General features: G+C 44.0%; 4 protein-coding genes across 7 annotated transcripts; 2 read left to right on the forward strand and 2 right to left on the reverse strand.

The window, feature by feature from the left end:
- Positions 1 to 772: 772 nt before the first annotated feature.
- LOC147062211 (uncharacterized) lies at positions 773 to 3706 on the forward strand. Of its 2 annotated transcripts, none has more exons than XM_085912297.1 (3): positions 773 to 832; positions 1566 to 2483; positions 2551 to 3706. In XM_085912297.1, exons 2-3 carry the CDS (start codon positions 1568 to 1570, stop codon positions 2913 to 2915), a joined length of 1281 nt encoding a protein of 426 aa, XP_085768423.1. In that variant the 5' UTR covers positions 773 to 832; positions 1566 to 1567; the 3' UTR covers positions 2916 to 3706. The 2 variants fall into 2 exon arrangements, with proteins under 2 accessions (XP_085768423.1, XP_085768433.1); XM_085912307.1 differs by lacking the exon at positions 773 to 832 and adding an exon at positions 1123 to 1287.
- fbxo3 (F-box protein 3) lies at positions 3450 to 7289 on the reverse strand. The gene is made up of 12 exons (XM_085912275.1): positions 7152 to 7289; positions 6389 to 6478; positions 6122 to 6285; positions 5729 to 5843; positions 5432 to 5636; positions 5304 to 5349; positions 5143 to 5227; positions 4692 to 4814; positions 4511 to 4626; positions 4327 to 4434; positions 4180 to 4259; positions 3450 to 4105 (listed from the first exon to the last, which is right to left on the reverse strand). Exons 1-12 carry the CDS (start codon positions 7235 to 7237, stop codon positions 3998 to 4000), a joined length of 1326 nt encoding a protein of 441 aa, XP_085768401.1. The 5' UTR covers positions 7238 to 7289; the 3' UTR covers positions 3450 to 3997.
- On the reverse strand, positions 7256 to 19574 carry LOC147062213 (uncharacterized). 3 transcript variants are annotated; one of them, XM_085912181.1, is made up of 12 exons: positions 19451 to 19574; positions 18048 to 18250; positions 17774 to 17851; positions 17050 to 17142; positions 16876 to 16974; positions 16485 to 16608; positions 16141 to 16420; positions 15920 to 16061; positions 15063 to 15582; positions 14312 to 14767; positions 14019 to 14219; positions 7256 to 7335 (listed from the first exon to the last, which is right to left on the reverse strand). In XM_085912181.1, the coding sequence occupies exons 1-11, from the start codon at positions 19452 to 19454 to the stop codon at positions 14023 to 14025; spliced, it is 2196 nt and encodes a 731-aa protein (XP_085768307.1). In that variant the 5' UTR covers positions 19455 to 19574; the 3' UTR covers positions 7256 to 7335; positions 14019 to 14022. The 3 variants fall into 3 exon arrangements, with proteins under 3 accessions (XP_085768307.1, XP_085768299.1, XP_085768315.1); XM_085912173.1 differs by lacking the exon at positions 7256 to 7335 and having other exon boundaries at positions 11495 to 14219; XM_085912189.1 differs by lacking the exons at positions 7256 to 7335; positions 17774 to 17851; positions 18048 to 18250; positions 19451 to 19574 and adding an exon at positions 17601 to 17739 and having other exon boundaries at positions 11495 to 14219.
- On the forward strand, positions 9261 to 13485 carry f2 (coagulation factor II (thrombin)). The gene is made up of 15 exons (XM_085912288.1): positions 9261 to 9374; positions 9558 to 9638; positions 9714 to 9793; positions 9871 to 9895; positions 10106 to 10171; positions 10246 to 10354; positions 10446 to 10582; positions 10931 to 11224; positions 11301 to 11420; positions 11522 to 11648; positions 11816 to 11983; positions 12073 to 12246; positions 12651 to 12829; positions 12917 to 12987; positions 13072 to 13485. Exons 1-15 carry the CDS (start codon positions 9314 to 9316, stop codon positions 13219 to 13221), a joined length of 1842 nt encoding a protein of 613 aa, XP_085768414.1. The 5' UTR covers positions 9261 to 9313; the 3' UTR covers positions 13222 to 13485.
- Positions 19575 to 19827: the final 253 nt, after the last annotated feature.

Raw genomic sequence — 19827 nt, forward strand, 5'->3', positions numbered from 1 at the left:
AAATAAAAATCAATTGCTGGCTAACTTGTTGTTCATTATGTCACATTATTTCCAGTTCTTTACAAAACTGGAGGCATTCCTAGCATTTATGAGTCAGGCTTTTCTTTCAACATTCTCATAATTATGGAAACCATTCGCCGGCTAGACTGAATGGTTTAGCGGGCCAAATTAGGCCCACGGACCCTCAGTTGATGATCCCTGTATATAAACTGCTCTACGATGCTTTAACAGATGAGCGCTCTATTTTATTTTTAAATTTTTTTTAATTTTATAAATAAAACTATTACAATTCTATCTTGCGTTACCTACATTAGTGATGTACATTCCAGTTCTTTTAAGTGAACTGAACCTTTAGAATCAGATGTCCCTGATCGGTGATATTGTTTGTCATTTTAATTACCTTTTCCTTCACTGTCGGAAAATAGGCACTCTGATATTATAGCTAATCAAACTGATGAGAAGGCAGATTTTGAGAACAGACATTTCATTCAAGCTGCTATAAATTGTTACTTCTTTTTTTTTTAACTGTCATAGCAAAGGTCGTTCAGATTTTGACCCCAATGAAACATCCCAAGAGTCCACCAATTGTAAAAAAAAAAAAAAGTTCGGCTTAACAAAAGCCCACAAAAACTCAGGGCAAATCTATAATATGACTTATTGCAATCGCATCTTTTTTCCAGCCTTCCTATGTGGAGTTCGCACGTTATTCCCGTGCGCATTCCAAACAAGACGCTTCTGGCACATGTGACGAAAGCGCAGCAGAGCAACAAACACACAGTCTGATTGGTCGTTTAGAGGCGAGTCGTGACGTCACTGCTCGTTGCCAGAAGCGGTGAGTACGCGTTATTTTGTGAAAAAAAATGGAAAAAAAATTTGCGCTGAGATTCTCCTACACGTACTGAGCAATAGATTTTACACCGTGACGGCTTCCGACAGGTGCAGGTCGATTGAAGTCAAGCCTAAAAACGTGCACGTTAAAGAGCGAGCAACAATTAGCCTTTCGTTAGCCTCATTTTTGTTTTGGAAAAAGGAAAATAACGGTTTTGATTTAATCATTCGTCATTCATGTATTTATTTCTCAGTGATTTAGTCATGTTATAGTCAGCAGATCAAGCTTTGACCCGGAAGTAGACGATGAAGGCTTTATTAATACAGTTATACCTAGTTCTGTTATAATTACTTAATATTTGAGGATCTTCCCAACCTTCTTTTCCAAATCCTATACTTCTGGTGATGTATACTGTTAAAAGAATGAAACCAAGATTAACCCTCTCCCCAAAAAGAAAAGTAAAATAAATACAAACAATCAAGATAATGTGGTTGCGTTAGTGTGCACACCCTCTTTGAACCAATCATGTAATCATATTACGAAGGCGAAAAAACGCAGTTCTAGTTATGTTCTTCATGTGTTTTTGAAAAGAGAGCGTTTGGTCAAATATAACCCCGAGATTAGTTACAGTATCACTTTGAATGATAGTACATGTATCCATCTTTACAGTGGTTTCCTTAAATAATAATAGAATATGGAATAAATGTTGAAAAAAGCTTTCTGTATCTCCATGCAGTCATGTCAGTCGTCAAACAGACTCAAGGGGAAGCGGGAGGTGGTGTGGCTAACCATCTCCAGTGTCCGCTCTGTGGTCATTTTGCCAAAAGTCACGCCTATCAGCTGTCCCACATGGCCTCCGCCCATCCCACCTACTTGGACAGTGTGGCGGTGGGTCGCCTCGGCAACATCTTGATGTACCAGAGCGGTGCCCAACTGTTCCACTGCGCCGAGTGCTTTTTCACCACCCGCGACTTCGCTAAACTGTACCAGCACATCATCACTAAGCACTGCTTGGACGAGACGGTGGCGGCGGAGGGAGGAACCGACGCCGAGTACAACGGGAGCAAAAAAGGGGACAAGGAAGCAGATGAGGAAGTAAAGGAAGCAGACAAGGAAGATATGGAAGTAGATGAGGAAGTGAAGGAAATAGATGAGAAAGTTAAGGAGGTAGATGAGGAAGTGAAGGAAATAGATGAAGTGAAGGAAGTAGACGAAGATCTGAAGGACACCAATGAGGAGGAGGCAACTCCTCAGAGACTCAACAGCGAGGAGGAGGTGAAGGATGAAGACAGCATGTCAGAGAGAAAGATCTGCGACCTGGATGAACGCGTGTTGCTCTTTGACGGCGCAATGTATCAATGCCTGATTTGCGGCGTGTGGAAAAACAAACTGAAAGGTTCGGCCATTACCCATTTGGTGCGCAAACACGGGATCCCGAGGGAATTCGCTTCCCAGAGGATCAGACAAGACAACGGAGCTTCGACCTCTACCTTTACGCCCAAACGGCATCCGAGCAACGGCATGGAGGAAGAGGAGGAAGAAGGGCTGAGTGTCGACCTTCTCAAAGAGGAAATGGAGGCAACGGCCAAAGTGGTCCACTTTCGCTTCAATCGCTACGTCTGCGTGATATGCGGCTGGAAGACCAAAATGAAAGGTGAGGCCAGAGTTCATGATGTCACATGAGTTAAAAGGTCGTTAGCGGAACTTGATTTCTTGAGCAGGTTTTGCCATCAGTCACGTGGTGCGTCGCCACAACGTGGCGCGTCCCTACAGCTGCAAAGACTGCAACTCCTCGTTCTTCCTGCCCAGCCGACTTCAGCAGCACATCCGAGCAGCTCACCGGCCGGGACGCTACGCCTGCCCCTTCTGCAGCTTCAGGTCACACTTCCTAGCCGGCTTCAGGAGACACTGCGGTCGATGCACTTCCCGCGAGGAAGGGGAATGGGGACTGGGATTGATGATGGGCGAGGAGGGGAGAGAGGTGGTGATGGTCAAAGAGGAGACCAAGGAAACGAGAGCTGGGAGGAAAAGAGCACGGAGGCTGATTGAAGAGACGGAGGATGAAGACGAGCTCATGTTTTTCTAACCGTGCTTCTCCATTTTTTAGAAAGAAGAAAATATCTCACAATCTCCCCAGTGACTATAAATCTGGGATTGTCAACCGGTGGTCCATCTAGTGGTCCGTGGGAGTATTGCAGGTGGTGCGCAAAATTGGAAATCGAAAATAATTGTAACATTTGTGGCTTCCCACATGTTATTTCTGTTCATTACTACAGTTCAAAGTGTCGATGAATATTCCGCCGGAGCAATGGTCACCGAGTTGCTTCTTGGTTATAATGGTGGTGGACAAAACCAGTCGTACTGTACATCCAACTAGCCCACCGATTCGCAAAAACATTCCTTTACTTAGCAGGGTTTTTTTTTTCTACAACTGGTTGATTAAAGTGTATTTTACGATTTGTAGTGTATTATTCTATCTTGTATCATAATTGGTTGTAACAGTTAAAGTAAGGGTAATGAAAATAGATGTTTTGGTCATTGCACATCCAAGTACTGAATGATGAAATTCTTTTACATTTTTTTGCAATTATGTCAAATACAGCCGGACTAGTGTCCGTGATAAGGTGAAGCAGCAATGAAGATTTATTGAATCATCACAAACAAAAAACAAAGCCACCACAAAGTGATGTCACTTTACCATCGAAACTGCAAGAAATCTGTGCTTCTTGTAACAAAAGGTGGAAATATCATAATTAAAGCCACCACAGGAAGTGATTGAGTTTAACATTTGTTCTGCGACTTCAGACTAAAACCACACTCTTGACAATACCCCCAATCTGTAATAAAAGACTACTATTAAACTAAAGCATTGATGGAAAGCCCCCCCCCCACACACACACACACACACACACTTGCAAAAAAAAAAAAAAAAGACCGGCATATGCCGGCTAAAAAATTATTCTGTTCTGGCTGCTGGCAGCTAAAGAGTTCAGAAAATATAAACTGAAAGTGAGGCATCACCATCGCATGCCTTCTCTTGAAAAAGTCAAACGAGCGCCGTGAAGTTGTGCAGATGAGACAAGCTGCAAGGCGATAATGTCCCAATGGCTTTGCCCACAACCCACCGACAACAAAAACAACCACCGACCAGCCACAGCAACGCAAACATCAGATGTGTCGGGGGCACCACGCTCCTTCCAGGGCGGCCATGTTGATTCCCCTCAGACCATCGTAGTCGTCCTCATCTTCTTTGCCTGACGTGTAATCGCTCGACTCCTGACGAAGAAAAGAAGGAACACTCTCGCAAATGTTCCATTGGGCTGTCTCGGTGTCACGCCCTGTCAACTCACTGTCTGCAACGTGGGCTCTCTGAATGGCGGGCACACCATCTGGAAGCGAGGGATTGCCACGTTGAAGACTTCCTTGTTGTCTGTGGCAAGAAAGAAAAATGTCAGCAGCATTTCACGAGCGCATGTTAGAAGTCTGACTTGCGTTACCAAGTCGGTGGAAGGTATAGTGTCCTTCCATGTACTCCGACGGCGTGGAGAAGGTTGTGCAGCTGGCATACTCGTGAACCTTTCCCGGCGTCATGACTGGAAACTCCCCTGCGCACATACACACGTACTTAATCGCTCACCTTGCCCAATCAGAGTCAAGCGCACGGCGGCGTCAGCAGCGTACCGACCACGCCGGGCCCTTGCACCTCCTCCACATTGCCGTCGGACGTGGTGATTTTCCAGTAGCGGCTGTCCAGTTGGCAGGCCACCTCAGGCGGCGCGCCACTCGCCATCTCTATTCTGAGCGCCACATTTGGCTGGTCAGCGCACGGCAACAGTGGCGAGTGGAAGCTAACAAATACTACCTGATGCGGTAAGTGAAGAAAAAGTGAGGCGGGTGGACGGAGGAGAGCTCAGGCAGGAAGGAGGTGGAAACAGATACGGTGATATCCCCCGTGGTTGTCACGCAGCTTTTATCGTGCACGTACCTGCAGGAAGTGACATCACAATTGGTTGATGAATTGCACTACATTGTGGAGTTTTAAAACTATGTGTGTCTTTTTTTTTTTTAACAGATTTAATTTATTTATTGGCCGATTTTTGGAATGTCAATGTCTAAATAGGAAAGTAGTAGCATAACATCCTTGACCACGGGAAATATGTTGCAGTGATGCATCTCATTGGTAAAGTATTTAAGGATTTAGGACATTTACAGCTTATAAACAATTCATATTGGCAGTTATTGGGGGGGGGGGGGGGTGCTCTTTGCAGCAGAGCTCAGACCCCAAGTTCTACAAATAACATCAGACCATGTACCTGAAGATCTGGTCTCGTATGATCGGGTACTCCCCTGTAACCACGTTGTTGACATAGGTGGTGAACCACTCCAGAAAGGAGGAACCTGAACGCAATCGACACTTTTTACACAAAACAGCACGCTAGGCGAACATGCCAGTAAGTGTGGCAGATCAACCCACCTGTCATGAACATGTCTACGACTGAGGGATCCTGGGCTGTCTGATCCTAGAAGAGAGAAAGGTGATGGTCACACAAGCGACAGCGAGGTAACACTCCCAGGGGCTTTCTGCAGCCATGAAATACAAACAGGGCAGGGGTAGAAGCTCTCAAACATGCGTCGCCCTTCCACGTGCTCCAGGGCCATGTATTGGCTGAGGCCCGTGTGGAAGCAGAAGGTGAGCGGAAGGCAGCATCTCATCCCCTTCTTCTGCTGGAACCCCCCCGCCGCCGTCTCCACGTCCAGCAGCACTTCTGAACGGTAGTGATTGGATAGTGACATGCTCCCCATCAGCCTAAGAGGACACAAAAGGCATGAGGAGGCGCACGCAGATGCAAACACACACCAAACACAAATAGGAAAACACGCAGTCACGAACATACTGACCCCGGGATGACCAGCATCTGGCCATTGTGGATGCGGTACGAGCAACGATAGTCATCCGGAAGGTGGTAGCCGATCTGAGCCTCTACGCTAGTCAGCTCTCCCTCCGTGGCACCTTCTGGACACCCAAACAAATAGAAACCATCGGTAAACAAGACAGACAATCAATGAATGGATGGTTATGTACGTATGTTGAGTGTGCCATTGGCAGTCATTTGGGGTAAAGAAATGTGGAAGTTGAAACACATCAACAGAGTGATGAGAATAAAATGTAAAGTATGCAGCGGGTAGTTAAGTTAGAATAACATGCTATGTGTGAATGCTTTCACTATTCACACAATTAAATGCTACATTGGATGTGCGAAGTGAAAAAGTATCATGCCGCCGTGACATTACCTTTAAGTGACGCGATCATGCGTGGACATCTCTGCCGCAGGAAACTAGTCAGCTGTTCCCAGGCTTGCTTCAACACCGAGTAGTACTGGATGTAGCGGCCCAGGTCAGCGTAGTACTCCTTGAAGAGGTTGAACCAGGACTGGCCGCTCTGTAGCCGCTCATCTCTGAACAATGAGGCAAATTTAAACACGCACAAATCAGTTAATGCCGCACAAACACTTTCGTGGAATGAGAAAGGTACTATTGTCCATTTCTACAATGACTTACTCTGCGATCAGCCAGTATTTGGAGCACAACGTACGCCACAGCGGATTGTGTTTGGACAACTCATTCAGCCTCCTATTGGTGGAACTGACGCTGTAGACCAAGCATAAATACAAACTCGTATATTATAAATAAAATAAAATTGCATTCACTTTAATGAGCAGTGCTGAGAAGTAGCAAAATACAGACGTCATAATTGTAATTCAGTACATTTTTGCTTTGCTTCAGAATATGGCTGCGGCCATCTAATATTTTCAGGGTTATTCCATTTATTATTACTTGATGAAACACAAAATGATCTTACATTATGATACAATACAATCACGCTATACAATTAAGTGCACATGAGGTGCGGTATTTTTTTCTTTTTTGTTGACTGATGCATCAGTTGTGGGCCATAAGGTCAGATTGTATTTAGAACTTTTTTACTCATGTAAAGCAGTTGAGATGTTTACACACTGCCTCAAATGAGTGAGTACTTGTGCAAAACCTCTTGATGGTAGTTAGCTGTAACCAGGTGTCAAAAGTAATGACATTCAGCAGTTTGTCATCACTTCCGTGTTTTCTAAAACTTATTATTTGACATAACCATTCTGTTAAACAACAGCTGTCGCTATTGGTTCTGTTAGTTGGCTGACAAAATGCTATCTCTTGTTATTAGCCGTCTTAGCGCCATTCGGCCTCTTCACTTTCGGCTTGTTTTGGGGGAACAAACATCATCAGTACGTGCAGTGGCGGTGTGAGGCGTTAAGTATCACATACTTACTTGACCAAGTCTCTAAAGTCAAGGAAGGACAATATGTGCAGAAGCGGGTCCGAAGGGAGCAACTCGATCCGAAACTCGGGCTCCATTGTTGACAATCTTTTTCTTCTTCTCCCCCGCCGCCAGAGTCAACCGTTGGCAAACGGTTTTAATGTACGAGGTCGCCCCCGTCTGGACAGTAGAAACACTACATAAACAAACAAGACGATAGACGTGTCTGGTAATAGTGCTGTATTTAAATAGGTAGTACTGGTTGAGTTCAACCTCTAAAATATCAAAATTGGCACTAAAAAGAAGAAAAGGACAGTCGCTACAAGTAAATACAAATAATCATAAAGTATAATCAATTACACACATTTTTAAATATAATTTGGAAAAAAACCTTTCTGCACACAAAATACTTTTCCTCTTCTATTAAACGACATCATGGTCATTTTGTACTGAGAATCTCATGTCACATGTTTTTTTTTTTTCTTAACCTGCAGCTCTTATCTTGACGCACATACTATTAAAACATGTTGTCATAGCTGTGATAACGTGGTGAACTGAGTAGCAAAACAGCTAAATTAGGCACAAAAAAAATAAAAGAAATGAGATCTTGTGTATTCCATATTGCATGATGTTTTTCAAACCAAGCGTTTGCTTAATTTTTGTGCTGTCAAGACAACAAGCTCCCATTTGCTAATTTTGTGAACCAAATAACACAAAAAAGCTACATTGGTTTGTAACAAGTGAAAAGTTACACCTGGATTTCCTGCAGATCAACCGCTGGCAACATAAGCATTCACATCTATTGACAAAGTAAAGTCTTCAGTTCACCCAAGAAGCATATAAATGGAAGATCGGAACAAAAATCTCTTAGGTGTGAAACTAACCATTTTACTATTTATTTTTTTAAATGTAACCTTTATTTACCCAGGCAAACAATTAAGAACAAGTTCTTATTTACAACTGCAGCCTGACTATTTCTGATTCATGATCTTGGGTCTTGTAGCCTCAGGCCAAATGTTCATGCAGTGAGTTTTGAACACTCACATAACCATGTGAATGAAGTGTAGGCCTGCCTTTTGCTCTCAGAATGCACTCCTCTTTCCGTCAATATTTGCTCTTACGTGTGTCAATCGGACATGCCAGATAAAGTTGATAAGGTTCAAAAGAATCTACAGAGACAGTCGTCAACTTAATATCCTATTTTCACCAGGCTTTTTATATTATTTAGATCACCCGGTAGCTTGAAGAGAAATGGAAGACAAGAATGCAAGAAAAGCCTCCAAAGCTGATCATTTCACTCCTAGTACTTCAAGAACTTAGGTACAAAAGTTCAAAATGGTCACTGTGATGTCAGAATGGGGGCGGCAGGTTTAAGATCATTATGCAGGCCGATACATTTCCTTGGCCATTGAAAACAAACACTCGGAATTCTCGGATTCAAGTGAGAACGGGTCATAGCTTTTTATCTTCAGAGAGAAATGTTTGGATGGTCTCCGTTCGTGTGACCTCTCTATGTGAGGAGTGCGCATGTGTGAACGCTACATCCATGTTAGGTTTGATTGGATGGTCAAAAGTGATTGAGTGTGTATTTAAATATTGAATATATTAAGCAGTCAATCAATAAGACCCATCATGGCAGCGTTAGCATTCTAACTACAAACGAAACGAAGTCAAGAGCCAAGATGGACGCCAGACCTAATGGATGAACTAGCTTAGCGCTAGCTAGGACATGGCTAGTATGACACAACTGGGATAAATTTAAAATTGGATCCAACTGGGTTCTGGGATTGGCCAGGTTACTGTGCAATATCCTCGAGCTTCAAGTTATTATAAACATAAAATGAAAAGCTACATTCAGATTAATTCAAATGAGATAAGGAAATATGGCGTCCGGTATGATGACGAAAAAGGGTGAAGTGCACTCTATTTGCCATTTTTCATCAATCGCCGACATGAACGTGAATGGCAAACGACATTTTGGGTGTGAGTCTAAGCTCTTCCACCAAGTATTGGGAGCTGGATGAGTTTGAGTAAAAAAAGTGTGCCTCATCAACCTGAATCATACTTTGACCTTGCAGTCAATATTCCCGCCCACCAGATGACGCGGGTCTACAAAGAGACTTAACGGGAATCTACTGGATTTGGTTTGGAGGTCCTGCTTGGCGGTGAAGATCATGGTGGGACCAGCGGCTCTTCTACTTTTGTTCCTGCTGCATGGCTGTCTGACGGAACATGGTATTTAATCCTTAAACTTTGGTACCAGTAATTAAGTGACAAGATGTTTTTAGAACATCTGGTCAAACAGAAAATGATTTCACAAAGTTAGAGTCAAGACCAAGCGGTCAAAACAGCAAGAAGACTTCTCAGAAGAACCCCAGTTTGTGTACTAAAAGTCACATCTACTATTTGTTTGTGTAGTTTTTCTCGACAGCCAGCGGGCCTCAGAGGTTCTGATCCGAACACGACGAGCAAACCAGCTGTTTGAGGAGGTGAAACCAGGTAAGAGACCCGCTCCACAAGACAAAAAAACTAAAAGGCAGTCCATGAGTGTTAGTGTTTGCCTGTTGTACTCAGGGAACCTGGAGAGAGAATGCATCGAGGAAATCTGTGACCACGAAGAGGCCAGAGAAGTGTTTGAGGAGCCAGATAAAACAGTACGAACGCACTCATTTTCACTTGCTGATTGTGACAGCTACTCCGAGTTAAACTATGATTTGGGATTCCTTTTCAGGAACTCTTCTGGCAGAAATATCTGGGTGAGTACACTGCAGCATTTAGCATCTTGTACTTTTGGGTTGTCCTACTTTCACAAAAACAACCCGCAAGAAGCTAGCGCAGCTGCACGACAGCTGGATACGTTCGATTCAAGTTCTTTGACTCGTCGAGAAGTTTAATCAAACATGAACAAAGTCCAGTGTAGCTGAACTCGCACAAACACACAATTGTGCAAATGTGTCCCTCTACAGACTGCAAGGGAACAACACTGCTACGAACACAGACCAACATCGACTTGATCAAAGATTGTATAAAAGGTAAAAGCAGAAATAAGGACGTGTGGTGGAAGAGATCCAAACATCTATACGCCAGCGTACCTTTCTGTGTCCAGGTCAGTGTATTTCCGGCAAAGGCCTCAACTATGAAGGAGACGTCCACATCACAAAATCTGGTAGACTCTGTCAAAGATGGAGTAGCGGATTCCCGCATCCCATAATAAGGTATCCGGCTCCATCGAGCGAGGCACTCAAACACAAATAGTTGAGTTCAAAGTGCTTGGCGGTATGCTTTAAAGAACGTTTGTCTTTGCAGGGAATTCAACGCTTCAGAACCAGACAGCATCCTGAAGGAGAACTTCTGTCGGAACCCAGATGGAGGAGATGAAGGACCCTGGTGTTTCACTCTGGACCCAATGGTTCCGAAAGAGACCTGCACGGTTCCAATATGTGGTAAGTCTCGTAGGGATGACTTTGTACTGCAATCTGAACGATTTCCACTGTGCCGTGGTTCAGAACATGAGGCAGCTTGGATTTTTAGTTTTTTTTGGGTCATTGTGTGTCTGGTAGTACAGAAAGTTGTACTGGCGTCCGTCAAACTGCCACAGAAGGGAACTTTCTCTTATTTAGCCGCTTCAGTGGTTCATTTTTGCTTCTGGCCTTTTCGGCCCGGCGTCAATTTAATCCCATGAGGTTTTGGATAGTCATGCTGGAGAGTTATGGTACAAAGCAGTCTTAAGACATATTGGGGGGCAGTACAAAGTGGTCTTATGCTGTATCATGGATTGTTTTTCCTTCAAGGGCAAACCTTTGTCCCCCCCACTGTGGCCCCTGCACCAAAAAGGGCCAGTGACTGTTTACTGGAGAATGGCGTGGATTACACCGGTGACCTGGCCGTGACCCTGGGAGGCCACACCTGCCTGCAATGGTCCCTTCCGGAAGTCAAGAAACTGAGCCAGGGCAAGGACTTTTTACCCGAAGTCAGTCTCGAGGGCAACAAGTGTCGTAATCCTGACAACGACCCAGAAGGCCCATGGTGCTATATTCAGCAAAAGGAGAATGTGACAGTGGATTACTGCAATCTCCATCTGTGTGGTAAATATGATGCCAGTGGCGCCACTTCAACCAGTGCAGCAGAAAGCAATGGGGGGGCTTTGTGTCTTACCTGCAGAAGAAGACCTGATTGACTATGAGTCGCCGCCACAGCCTGCTGGTCGCGAGCGCTCTGTCGGCGGAGCACCTGCCAGGAAGGCATTTTTTAACCCTCGTTCGTTTGGGCAAGGGGAGAGCGGTAAAACCTTCTTATTTTCTGGCCACAAAATGAGCAAGCAGAATGAAACGAGTTCATACCTGGTGGAGAAAATGGATGCTTCTGAGTTTGATGTGTTGCAGTGTGTGGAGAGAGGCCCCTGTTTGAAAAGCAGAACAAGAATGATGCCAATGAAAAGGAGCTGCTGGAATCATACCAACAGCAACGCATTGTTGGGGGTAACGATGCCGAGGTGTCCTCAGCGCCATGGTAACCAGACTTGAACTACTGTCGAAACTTCAGTTGATTGCAAAACCTCTTTTCACGCTTTTAGTTGACGATGAACCTATTAAATCTTTGCAGTAGATGGATGTAAATGACTAAATAGGCCCCTGGTCAAGAGTGATATGGAGGTAAAACATATTCATGTCCTTCAGGCAAGTGATGTTGTACAAGCGAACCCCTCAGGAGCTGTTGTGTGGCGCAAGTCTTATCAGCGACCAGTGGATCCTCACAGCTGCTCATTGCATCCTATATCCTCCCTGGAACAAGAACATGACCACCAAGGACATCTTAGTGCGCTTGGGCAAACACAACAGGGCCAAGTAAGACAAAACCTTTTCTTGCCACCACATGCAACCATTTGCGGGCAACACGTCGGCGATGCTGTTTGTGCCATTCCGTTCATCTCCAGGTTTGAACGTAACATTGAGAAGATTGTGGCGATTGACCAAATCATCGTCCACCCCAAGTACGACTGGAGGGTGAATCTGAACCGAGACATCGCACTACTGCACATGAGGAGGCCGATCGTCTTCACTGACCAGATCCACCCCGTCTGCTTGCCCAACAAGAAGGTGGCCAAAATGTGAGCACACAGACACCTCAAGTCTGACACCGGAATCAAATCACAGTTTGAATCACAGGAAAAATAACTACAGGTGTGATGGCGAATCCAAAATGCCATGTCATGTGTACCAATGGGTTAAAAAGCAAAGCGTGGAGAGCCTCTGTCACTAAAATGCAAGAGGGCCAAGAGCTGCTTAAATATTCTTCTTCTCTCCCTTATTTCTCACCCGTTTCCACTCTTCCGTTTCTTCCGTGACAATTGCTCAATCTTGTTTGTGGTTCAATGAAATCATAACATGGAGCCTTAAAATAGTTTCCTGTTTAGAAGTTTTGCAATTACCCAGTTCAGTACGAATACAATTCCGTGGTCGTGTCAGAATGATGGGTTGCTACGACGGACTGACATTTTTCGATTGCCGACAGGCTGATGAATGCAGGATTCAAAGGTCGAGTGACCGGCTGGGGAAACCTGAGGGAAGCCTGGAGCCCGTCTGCGAGAGCCTTGCCGACGGTTCTTCAGCAAATCCATCTGCCCATCGCCGATCGCAGCATCTGCAAAAGCTCCACGAGCGTCAGGATCACTGACAACATGTTCTGCGCTGGTACTATCTCTTTGTTCCTCTCCAGTTTTCTTCTTTCAAATAAATAAATCTGCTGGGGCAAAGGCAAATTATATTGATCCCTTTTAGGATACAAACCTGAAGACTCAGAGCGAGGTGACGCCTGCGAGGGAGACAGTGGTGGACCCTTTGTGATGAAGGTGAACGCAAGGAACATCATGTTCCATCGATTCTTTCTATCATCCTGAGAGATTACTACCTTGAACGTTTCCTTGTTGTTGCAGCATCCGGAAGAAAACCGTTGGTACCAGATCGGAATTGTGTCGTGGGGTGAAGGATGCGATCGCGATGGAAAGTATGGCTTCTTTACGCATGTTTTCAGGATGAGCAGGTGGATGAGGAAAGTCATTGAAAACTCTAATGACGAAGACTAGAGTGTGAAGCAAATCATGCAAATAAAGTTTATCCTGTTCAGAAATGATTTCAATTGATAGGACACAACATGCAGCAGCAACATTCATCTACATTTACAATAAATACACATTTCGGTTCATATTTCTGGGAGAAATGTATCATGTAAAAGTAGTTTTGGACTTGCAGACACCAACACTATGTCATGTCTCAGCTAAATGTCTTTATGATGTCGTTTGTGCTCCAAATTATGCATGATTTGTGAAGTAAACAGTTGCTTATCTGTGGAGGTTTCTGCTTATGTTCTCATTTTAGATTCTTGATATCAATTCTCAGACGGCTTTGAAATTGTGTCCCCCCCCAAGATGAGATAAAATATTTGAAGGCGATCAAGTCCCCCTTAATAACCTCTAAATGCAGAATAATCCGGCCACTCATCATCAATCTCGCAAAGTGAATTCAAATACATGAAACGTATTGTACATTTTTCAAATCGTTTTATTTCCTGATGAATGCCATGCTAATGGTGATAAAGATGGGTGATGTTCGAAAGTCCCAACATCGCCAACAAATCAGTATTTGTCAAGCATTGGAAGGGGGGGGGGGGGGGGAGAACAATCTGAACTGGTCGGCAGCCGATCGCAAGGCACGTGTAGGAAAACAACCATTCATAATCACAATCACACCCAACTAAAATTCTATTCGCAGTAAAAAGAGTCAAGCTATATCTGTTGGTTCAAAACACCCCCAAATATTTTTTTTAAAAGACATGGATGAAAAGCTGCACATCATTCAAAGATAGTGAAGAACAGTGTCAAACCTTGTCAGGTGCCATTGCTTTCGCTGTCAGCTGGCGTGTGTGTCAGCAGGTGTCTGTTAAGGTGAGTCCTGCGAGTGTAGCTCTTTGGACACAAAACGCAGGCGTACGGACGATTGGTGCTGTGACCCAACAAGTGTTTCTTCAAGTCGAACTTCCTCCGTAAACATTTCCCGCATTCGGGACAGGAGAAGGGCTTCTCGCCTGGATGTCAAGCATTTCACAAACACCAATCAGAAGTGCAAACCTTCAATAAATCAGGCCCATCAGAGCGCAGAGCGGTCGGTCCTACGTACCCGTGTGGATGCGGCGATGTTCGATCAGGTGGCCTGAGTTAGCAAAGGACTTCCCGCATTCCTGGCAGGTGTACGGCCGCTCACCAGTGTGAACCCTCATATGTTTCTGCAGGTCGCCCCCGGACGGCCAGCCCTTGCCGCAAACCGTGCATACGTACGGCCGCTCGCCGGTATGTTGCCGCACGTGCACGTTGAGGCCGGCGAGAGCCGTGAAATCTTTGGAACAGTAAGGGCAGCGATACGGTCGCTCGCCACTGTGCGTCCTCAGGTGGCCCTCCAGCCCGTCACGTGTCTTGAAGCGTTTACCGCACTGAGAGCACAGGAAGCGAATATCTGCGTTGTGAGTCGCTTTGTGCGACTGGAGGCCGGTGTGCGAGGCGAACATCTTGTTGCACTGCTCGCACCGGTATGAGCGGGGCGTGTGCGAGCGCTGATGGATACGAAGCAGAGTCACTCCTGCAGAGAAACCGACAAGTTAGACTTGACATCACAGAAAGATGAGTGATCGAGTGTGATGTCACCCATATTGGCATCAATGGGCATCAGATGTTCACTAATCGCGGGACAGCCCAGTCCCCATCTCATGTGATTAGCTGGAGTTGACCCGAATGGCATTTCCTCACATTAGGGAAAGATGATTTGTCATACTTCTGTTCTGAGTCACAAGTGGAACTCCTATCTCAAGGCAGCACTGTGTTGCTCCTTTTGCCAGACAACGATCTGTACAGGTACTTTTGGCCATCTCTGTTACCTGAGAAGGTCTCCTCACAGAAACGGCAACGGAAGCACGGCTCAGCACCCTCCACCGTGTGTGTCTGAAGATGGCGCAGCAGCTGCGACTGGGAGCTGAACTTCTGCGAGCACACTGTGCAGGTGAGGTCAAGCGGCCGGTGCCGTTGGCGGTGGGCGTCTCTCTCTTTGGCCGAGCTGAACTCTTTGCCGCACTGGCTGCAGATGTAAGCGGCGCTGTCGCGGTGGGTCTGCTTGTGATTGGTCAAAGAGGAGAGGTGAAGGAACTCCTTGTCACACTGGCCACATCGAAAGACGGGCCGGGCGCGGTGGCTGCGCTGATGGGACAGCAGCTCGGCTTTAGTGCCGAAGACATCGTCGCACTGGAAACACATGTGGCTTCTGGTGGAGCGAAGGTATTTGTGTTGGCGTTCTTTGGAGGGGAGCGCCTTGTCCCCAGTATGTGCTTTATCTTGGCGTGCTGTTACAATTGTGCTTAAGGTGGAACCACAGGACTTATTGGCATGCAGGTGACGGATCACCTGCAGACAGAGCGCTCATTAGTGCCGTCAGGACGAGCAACTGACTGATATCGATTTTTTTGAAAGCAGAATAAAATTCTCATAGACCGATTGATACAAAATAACTTATTTTTGGGCCAAGTACAATAGATATGAATCTGTTTTTTTTTTTACAGTAGTATTTATATTGTTTTGGGGCATTTTTTTTGGGGGGGGGGGGGGGGGTGAATGTCATTATTCTTTGTCTCATGTCTCAAAAAGTCAATTTTTGTTATTTTTATTTTTCCCAAAATGGGTGAGGTAAATTTCAAGCGATTGAACTAGTCCAAATCTGGCCGGACATTGTGGCAACAGATACCTGAGAGCGGTAGATGAAATATTTCCCACACTGCGGACATTTGTGAGCCACTCGCTGAGAATGTTGGGAAACGCCGGATATGGCATCAGCGTGCGGCTGATCTGGCACATGTCCTGATTGGCTTGCACCCGAGTCCTCAACACTGATTGGAAAAATTGATGAGAAAGATAAAGGACGTGAAATGTAGCATGAGTGACATCAAGCGGGAAAAAAGATCTCACCCGCCTCCCTCAGGGTTCTCGTGTGTGACGGAATCCACGGCTGAGCTGAGGTTGGACTCTGGTTCAGCTGGTGGTGACATCTGATCTATCACAAAGTCCTCTTTTTCATCTTCCATCATCACGGTTACCTCCATATCCACATCCAAGGCGGGACTCCCCGTGTCAGTGTAAAAATCCGATTGGACTTGTACGCTGAGCTGAGGAGGCTCAGGATTGGTCAGCTGTGTGATGAGCGGATGGGACCAAGCAGAGTGGAGGATGTTCTCTGTGTCACAATCAACTATCAAAAGAAGAAAAATGGGTTTCCAAATTTTTCTTCAAACGAGACGCACGGCCATTTATACCTGCGGGAGTGACTTGACCTAACCAACAGCTCGGATTACTTAGTAGTATTTTCAGGTCCTCCCTGTCAGCCAGACTGAAACAGTCAGCCAGGCAAGCAGGGGCAGCACTGAGCAATGATGCAGCCTGGAAAAAAAAAAACAGTTTGCATGTGTGCACTAGGTAGACCACAACATTCAACCGCTTCTTGCAAACGAAGGAATAATTATGTATTCATACACATTGTAGGAAGGTTTGATTCAAATCTTATATTATTTTGACAAGGTTTCAAACAAGTTTATTTTCCAGCTCCTATGGTCCATTTTTGCACGCGACTTCAAGAGAACGACCAAAATCCAGTCCATCCCCACCCCAACGATAAAGTCTTTGTCCATCCCATAAATTGAAGGGTACCTGTTTGAAGTCAGGGACAGGAAAAAGCTCCTCCAGCCGGGCCAAGAAGTCAGAGAGAAGGGTCTGGAGAGCCTCATCAAAGGTCTGGTTGAAGACATCCTTAAAAGAGCAAAGGCAAAATAAAACATGAAAGAATCTTAAGGTATGGCATCATCATCTTGTTGCGACTCTGACCTGCAAGAGGCACTGTCTATCCAATTGACTGGCTTTTTCAGTCAGAGTCAATAACGCAGAACCACAGTCGACAATCTGTGAGCCTGCACCGAGCTGGAGAACAAAATTCAGAGAAGTGAAGCACAGTTCGATCATGCCAACTTCAATATGATGATGGCTACATGCAAAAATTAATCAGGTTGCTTTGCTCGTAATCACATTGGTCTCGTGACTTTTTCTATAGACTTTGTCCATAGATTTTAGCCCAATCTATTTCATGAACTACATTATTGTGAAGTCTTGATTAGTCAACAAAAATACATACTGATTTAGTCAATTATTGTTTGGATGCTTTAGGTCGCTAGTTTTTGTCCGCTGAAAACTGTGCGTCGACGAATATGTTTTTGTTTTCGTTAACAAAACGAACACTATGTGGCACCATAAATAGTTTTTGCTTCCATATTTTTCACAGTTTGTCTAAGAAGTTGAAATGGATTTTAAATGTTTGTTTTTGACGCGCTGAGGGTCTAACTTGCCCATAAAAATTGCAGTTACCCACTCTCCATGCTTACCTCACTGAGATTTGCAACATTCATTGGTGAATAAAAAGTCGAAAGTAAAATAAGATTCTCAAGAACAGCCTTTGTTTCAGTTGATCTATTGCAACAGTTTTTAAGTGTGTGAGAACGATGAAACTCAAATGAGATGATACTCGAATGATGAGACCAGAATGTGTGTCTCTCACTGCTGTCATGGAGATGGAGGGAATCCCGTCCTGGTTGACCTGGTGGTCAGTTTGCGCTTCAGCATCATGAAGGCTCATCTGTGGTAAACGACAAAACTTTGATGCTTGTATTTCTTCAAACTACAATGAGATTTACATTTAGACATGGGATTTTGTTGTAGTGAGAAAGGAAAAAAAATATTGGTTGAGAAAGGAAAAAAAATACTGGTTGAAAAGGGAAAACCACACAAACAGGACAAGATTTCTAATAATTGGGCAATAATAAGAGCCACACCTTGGCCCTGAGCGCAAGCAGCAGCAGGCTTCTCTGTTTTTCAGTCAGCAATTGGGGAACTGCCTCTGTCATCAGAGACACAAACTCTTCCAGAATTCCATAATCCTTGACACTCTGCTGCTGTGCCACCCGCCACATTGCCGCCGTCAGCAGACGAAGAGGAGAGACGAGAAGGCGCAGTGAGGAAAAGGAGAGTGGAGAGGCTGCGGAGCGAGAACACCAGTACAATTTTCAATGAAATGACATGGAAAATAATGTTAGATTCAAAAGTGAGTATCATTCTTTTTTTTAAGAGCAAAAGCAAAGTTAATTCAAGAGATTCTTACGGCTGAATTTGCCTTACTTATTATTCCATAAAGATTAATATTTTTTTAAGAGTGATATTCTTCAGCAGCTTCTGGATTTTCATGTTCCTATTTTGTCTATTTTATGTTCTACAATTTAAAAAAAGAATAAATAAATCAAAATTTACAAATTACTCTATATATTAGTATTCTATGGTTTGAGGGAGGGTATTTTCTAGCCACCTTCGATGAATTTTGACTGAAGTCACACAATCCAAGCAACTGTGACAAAGATCAATTGCTCACGTACATATCTTATTTATGCGGTTTAAACATTGCTCAGTCATGTACACTATATATGGGTGACCAAGGGAACATTTCAAGCTCATTTCCAAGGAAGGGTTCTGTGTATATCCATGCAAACTTAATGGTGTGATTTTGGAAATATTCCAAGATCAATTTCCATTGGAATTAACGTGTCATAAGCAGAAATCCATGCCAAGTTGCATAACGGCAAAATTTAATATTGCCACTTCACTTGAGGTCATTAGCCAAGTTTAGGCTTGCAACAAAAAGCACAATAAATAGCTACACGACACAATTTATACATTATTGCTCAAGCAGCATCATGTAAAACCTCTTAGTTTTTATCAGGATACCACTGAGTTTGCATAACATCTGGTGGTTAGTCAGGATGACAGCGAAATGGGTTTGCCAAAACTATATTTAAGTTCTTTATCAAGAGAAATACGGTGCTACTAAATGTTTTCCTCAAAACGTCCAAAAACGACGATTTTGACGATATACACGAGGATAATAACTTTGAGCAATGAGTGAAAGGAATAAACTTGCTAATATTGGACATTATTTCACAAATATGTATCCATCCATCCATGCATCTATTATCCGAATTGCTTCTACTACTCAAATCATTACTAATCTGTGCATTTACCAAAATGGAGGTAAGAATATCCAAACTTTTTCATGACTCATGTTTTGTTTCATGGCATTTGAGTACTCGAAAGCAGACGCAGTTGTATGCTAGCACGCTAGCTACATCATCCGAAAATGACGATTTTCCACATAATGCAATAATAATTTAAATACATCGAGACGAACCCATTTTGCGTTTAGGTCGCAGACTGGAAATTCAAGTGAGTAATGATGCTGACAAGTTAGATGTATTCATCATATAGCCCAACACAGGACATTGCCGCCATCATACCGGAAGTTTAAAATCTGGTTGTTGTACACATCCGGCCTCACGCACGCCCACATATATCAGCCAATCAAAACATTATTTGAGCTTGCTCGATTTATTAACAACAATAATAATACTAATAATACTAATAATACTAATAATAATAATAATAATAATAATAATAATAATAATAATAATAATAATAATAATAATAATAATAATAATAATTACAGTTACAGTTTGTTTTCACAAAGAAGAGATTGTGCAACAGTCCAGTACTTCTACAGCCAGCTGA

Source organism: Syngnathus leptorhynchus, chromosome 1, assembly GCF_054491065.1.
Source record: "Syngnathus leptorhynchus isolate UIUO chromosome 1, UIUO_Slep, whole genome shotgun sequence".
NCBI classification, from domain to species: domain Eukaryota; kingdom Metazoa; phylum Chordata; class Actinopteri; order Syngnathiformes; family Syngnathidae; genus Syngnathus; species Syngnathus leptorhynchus.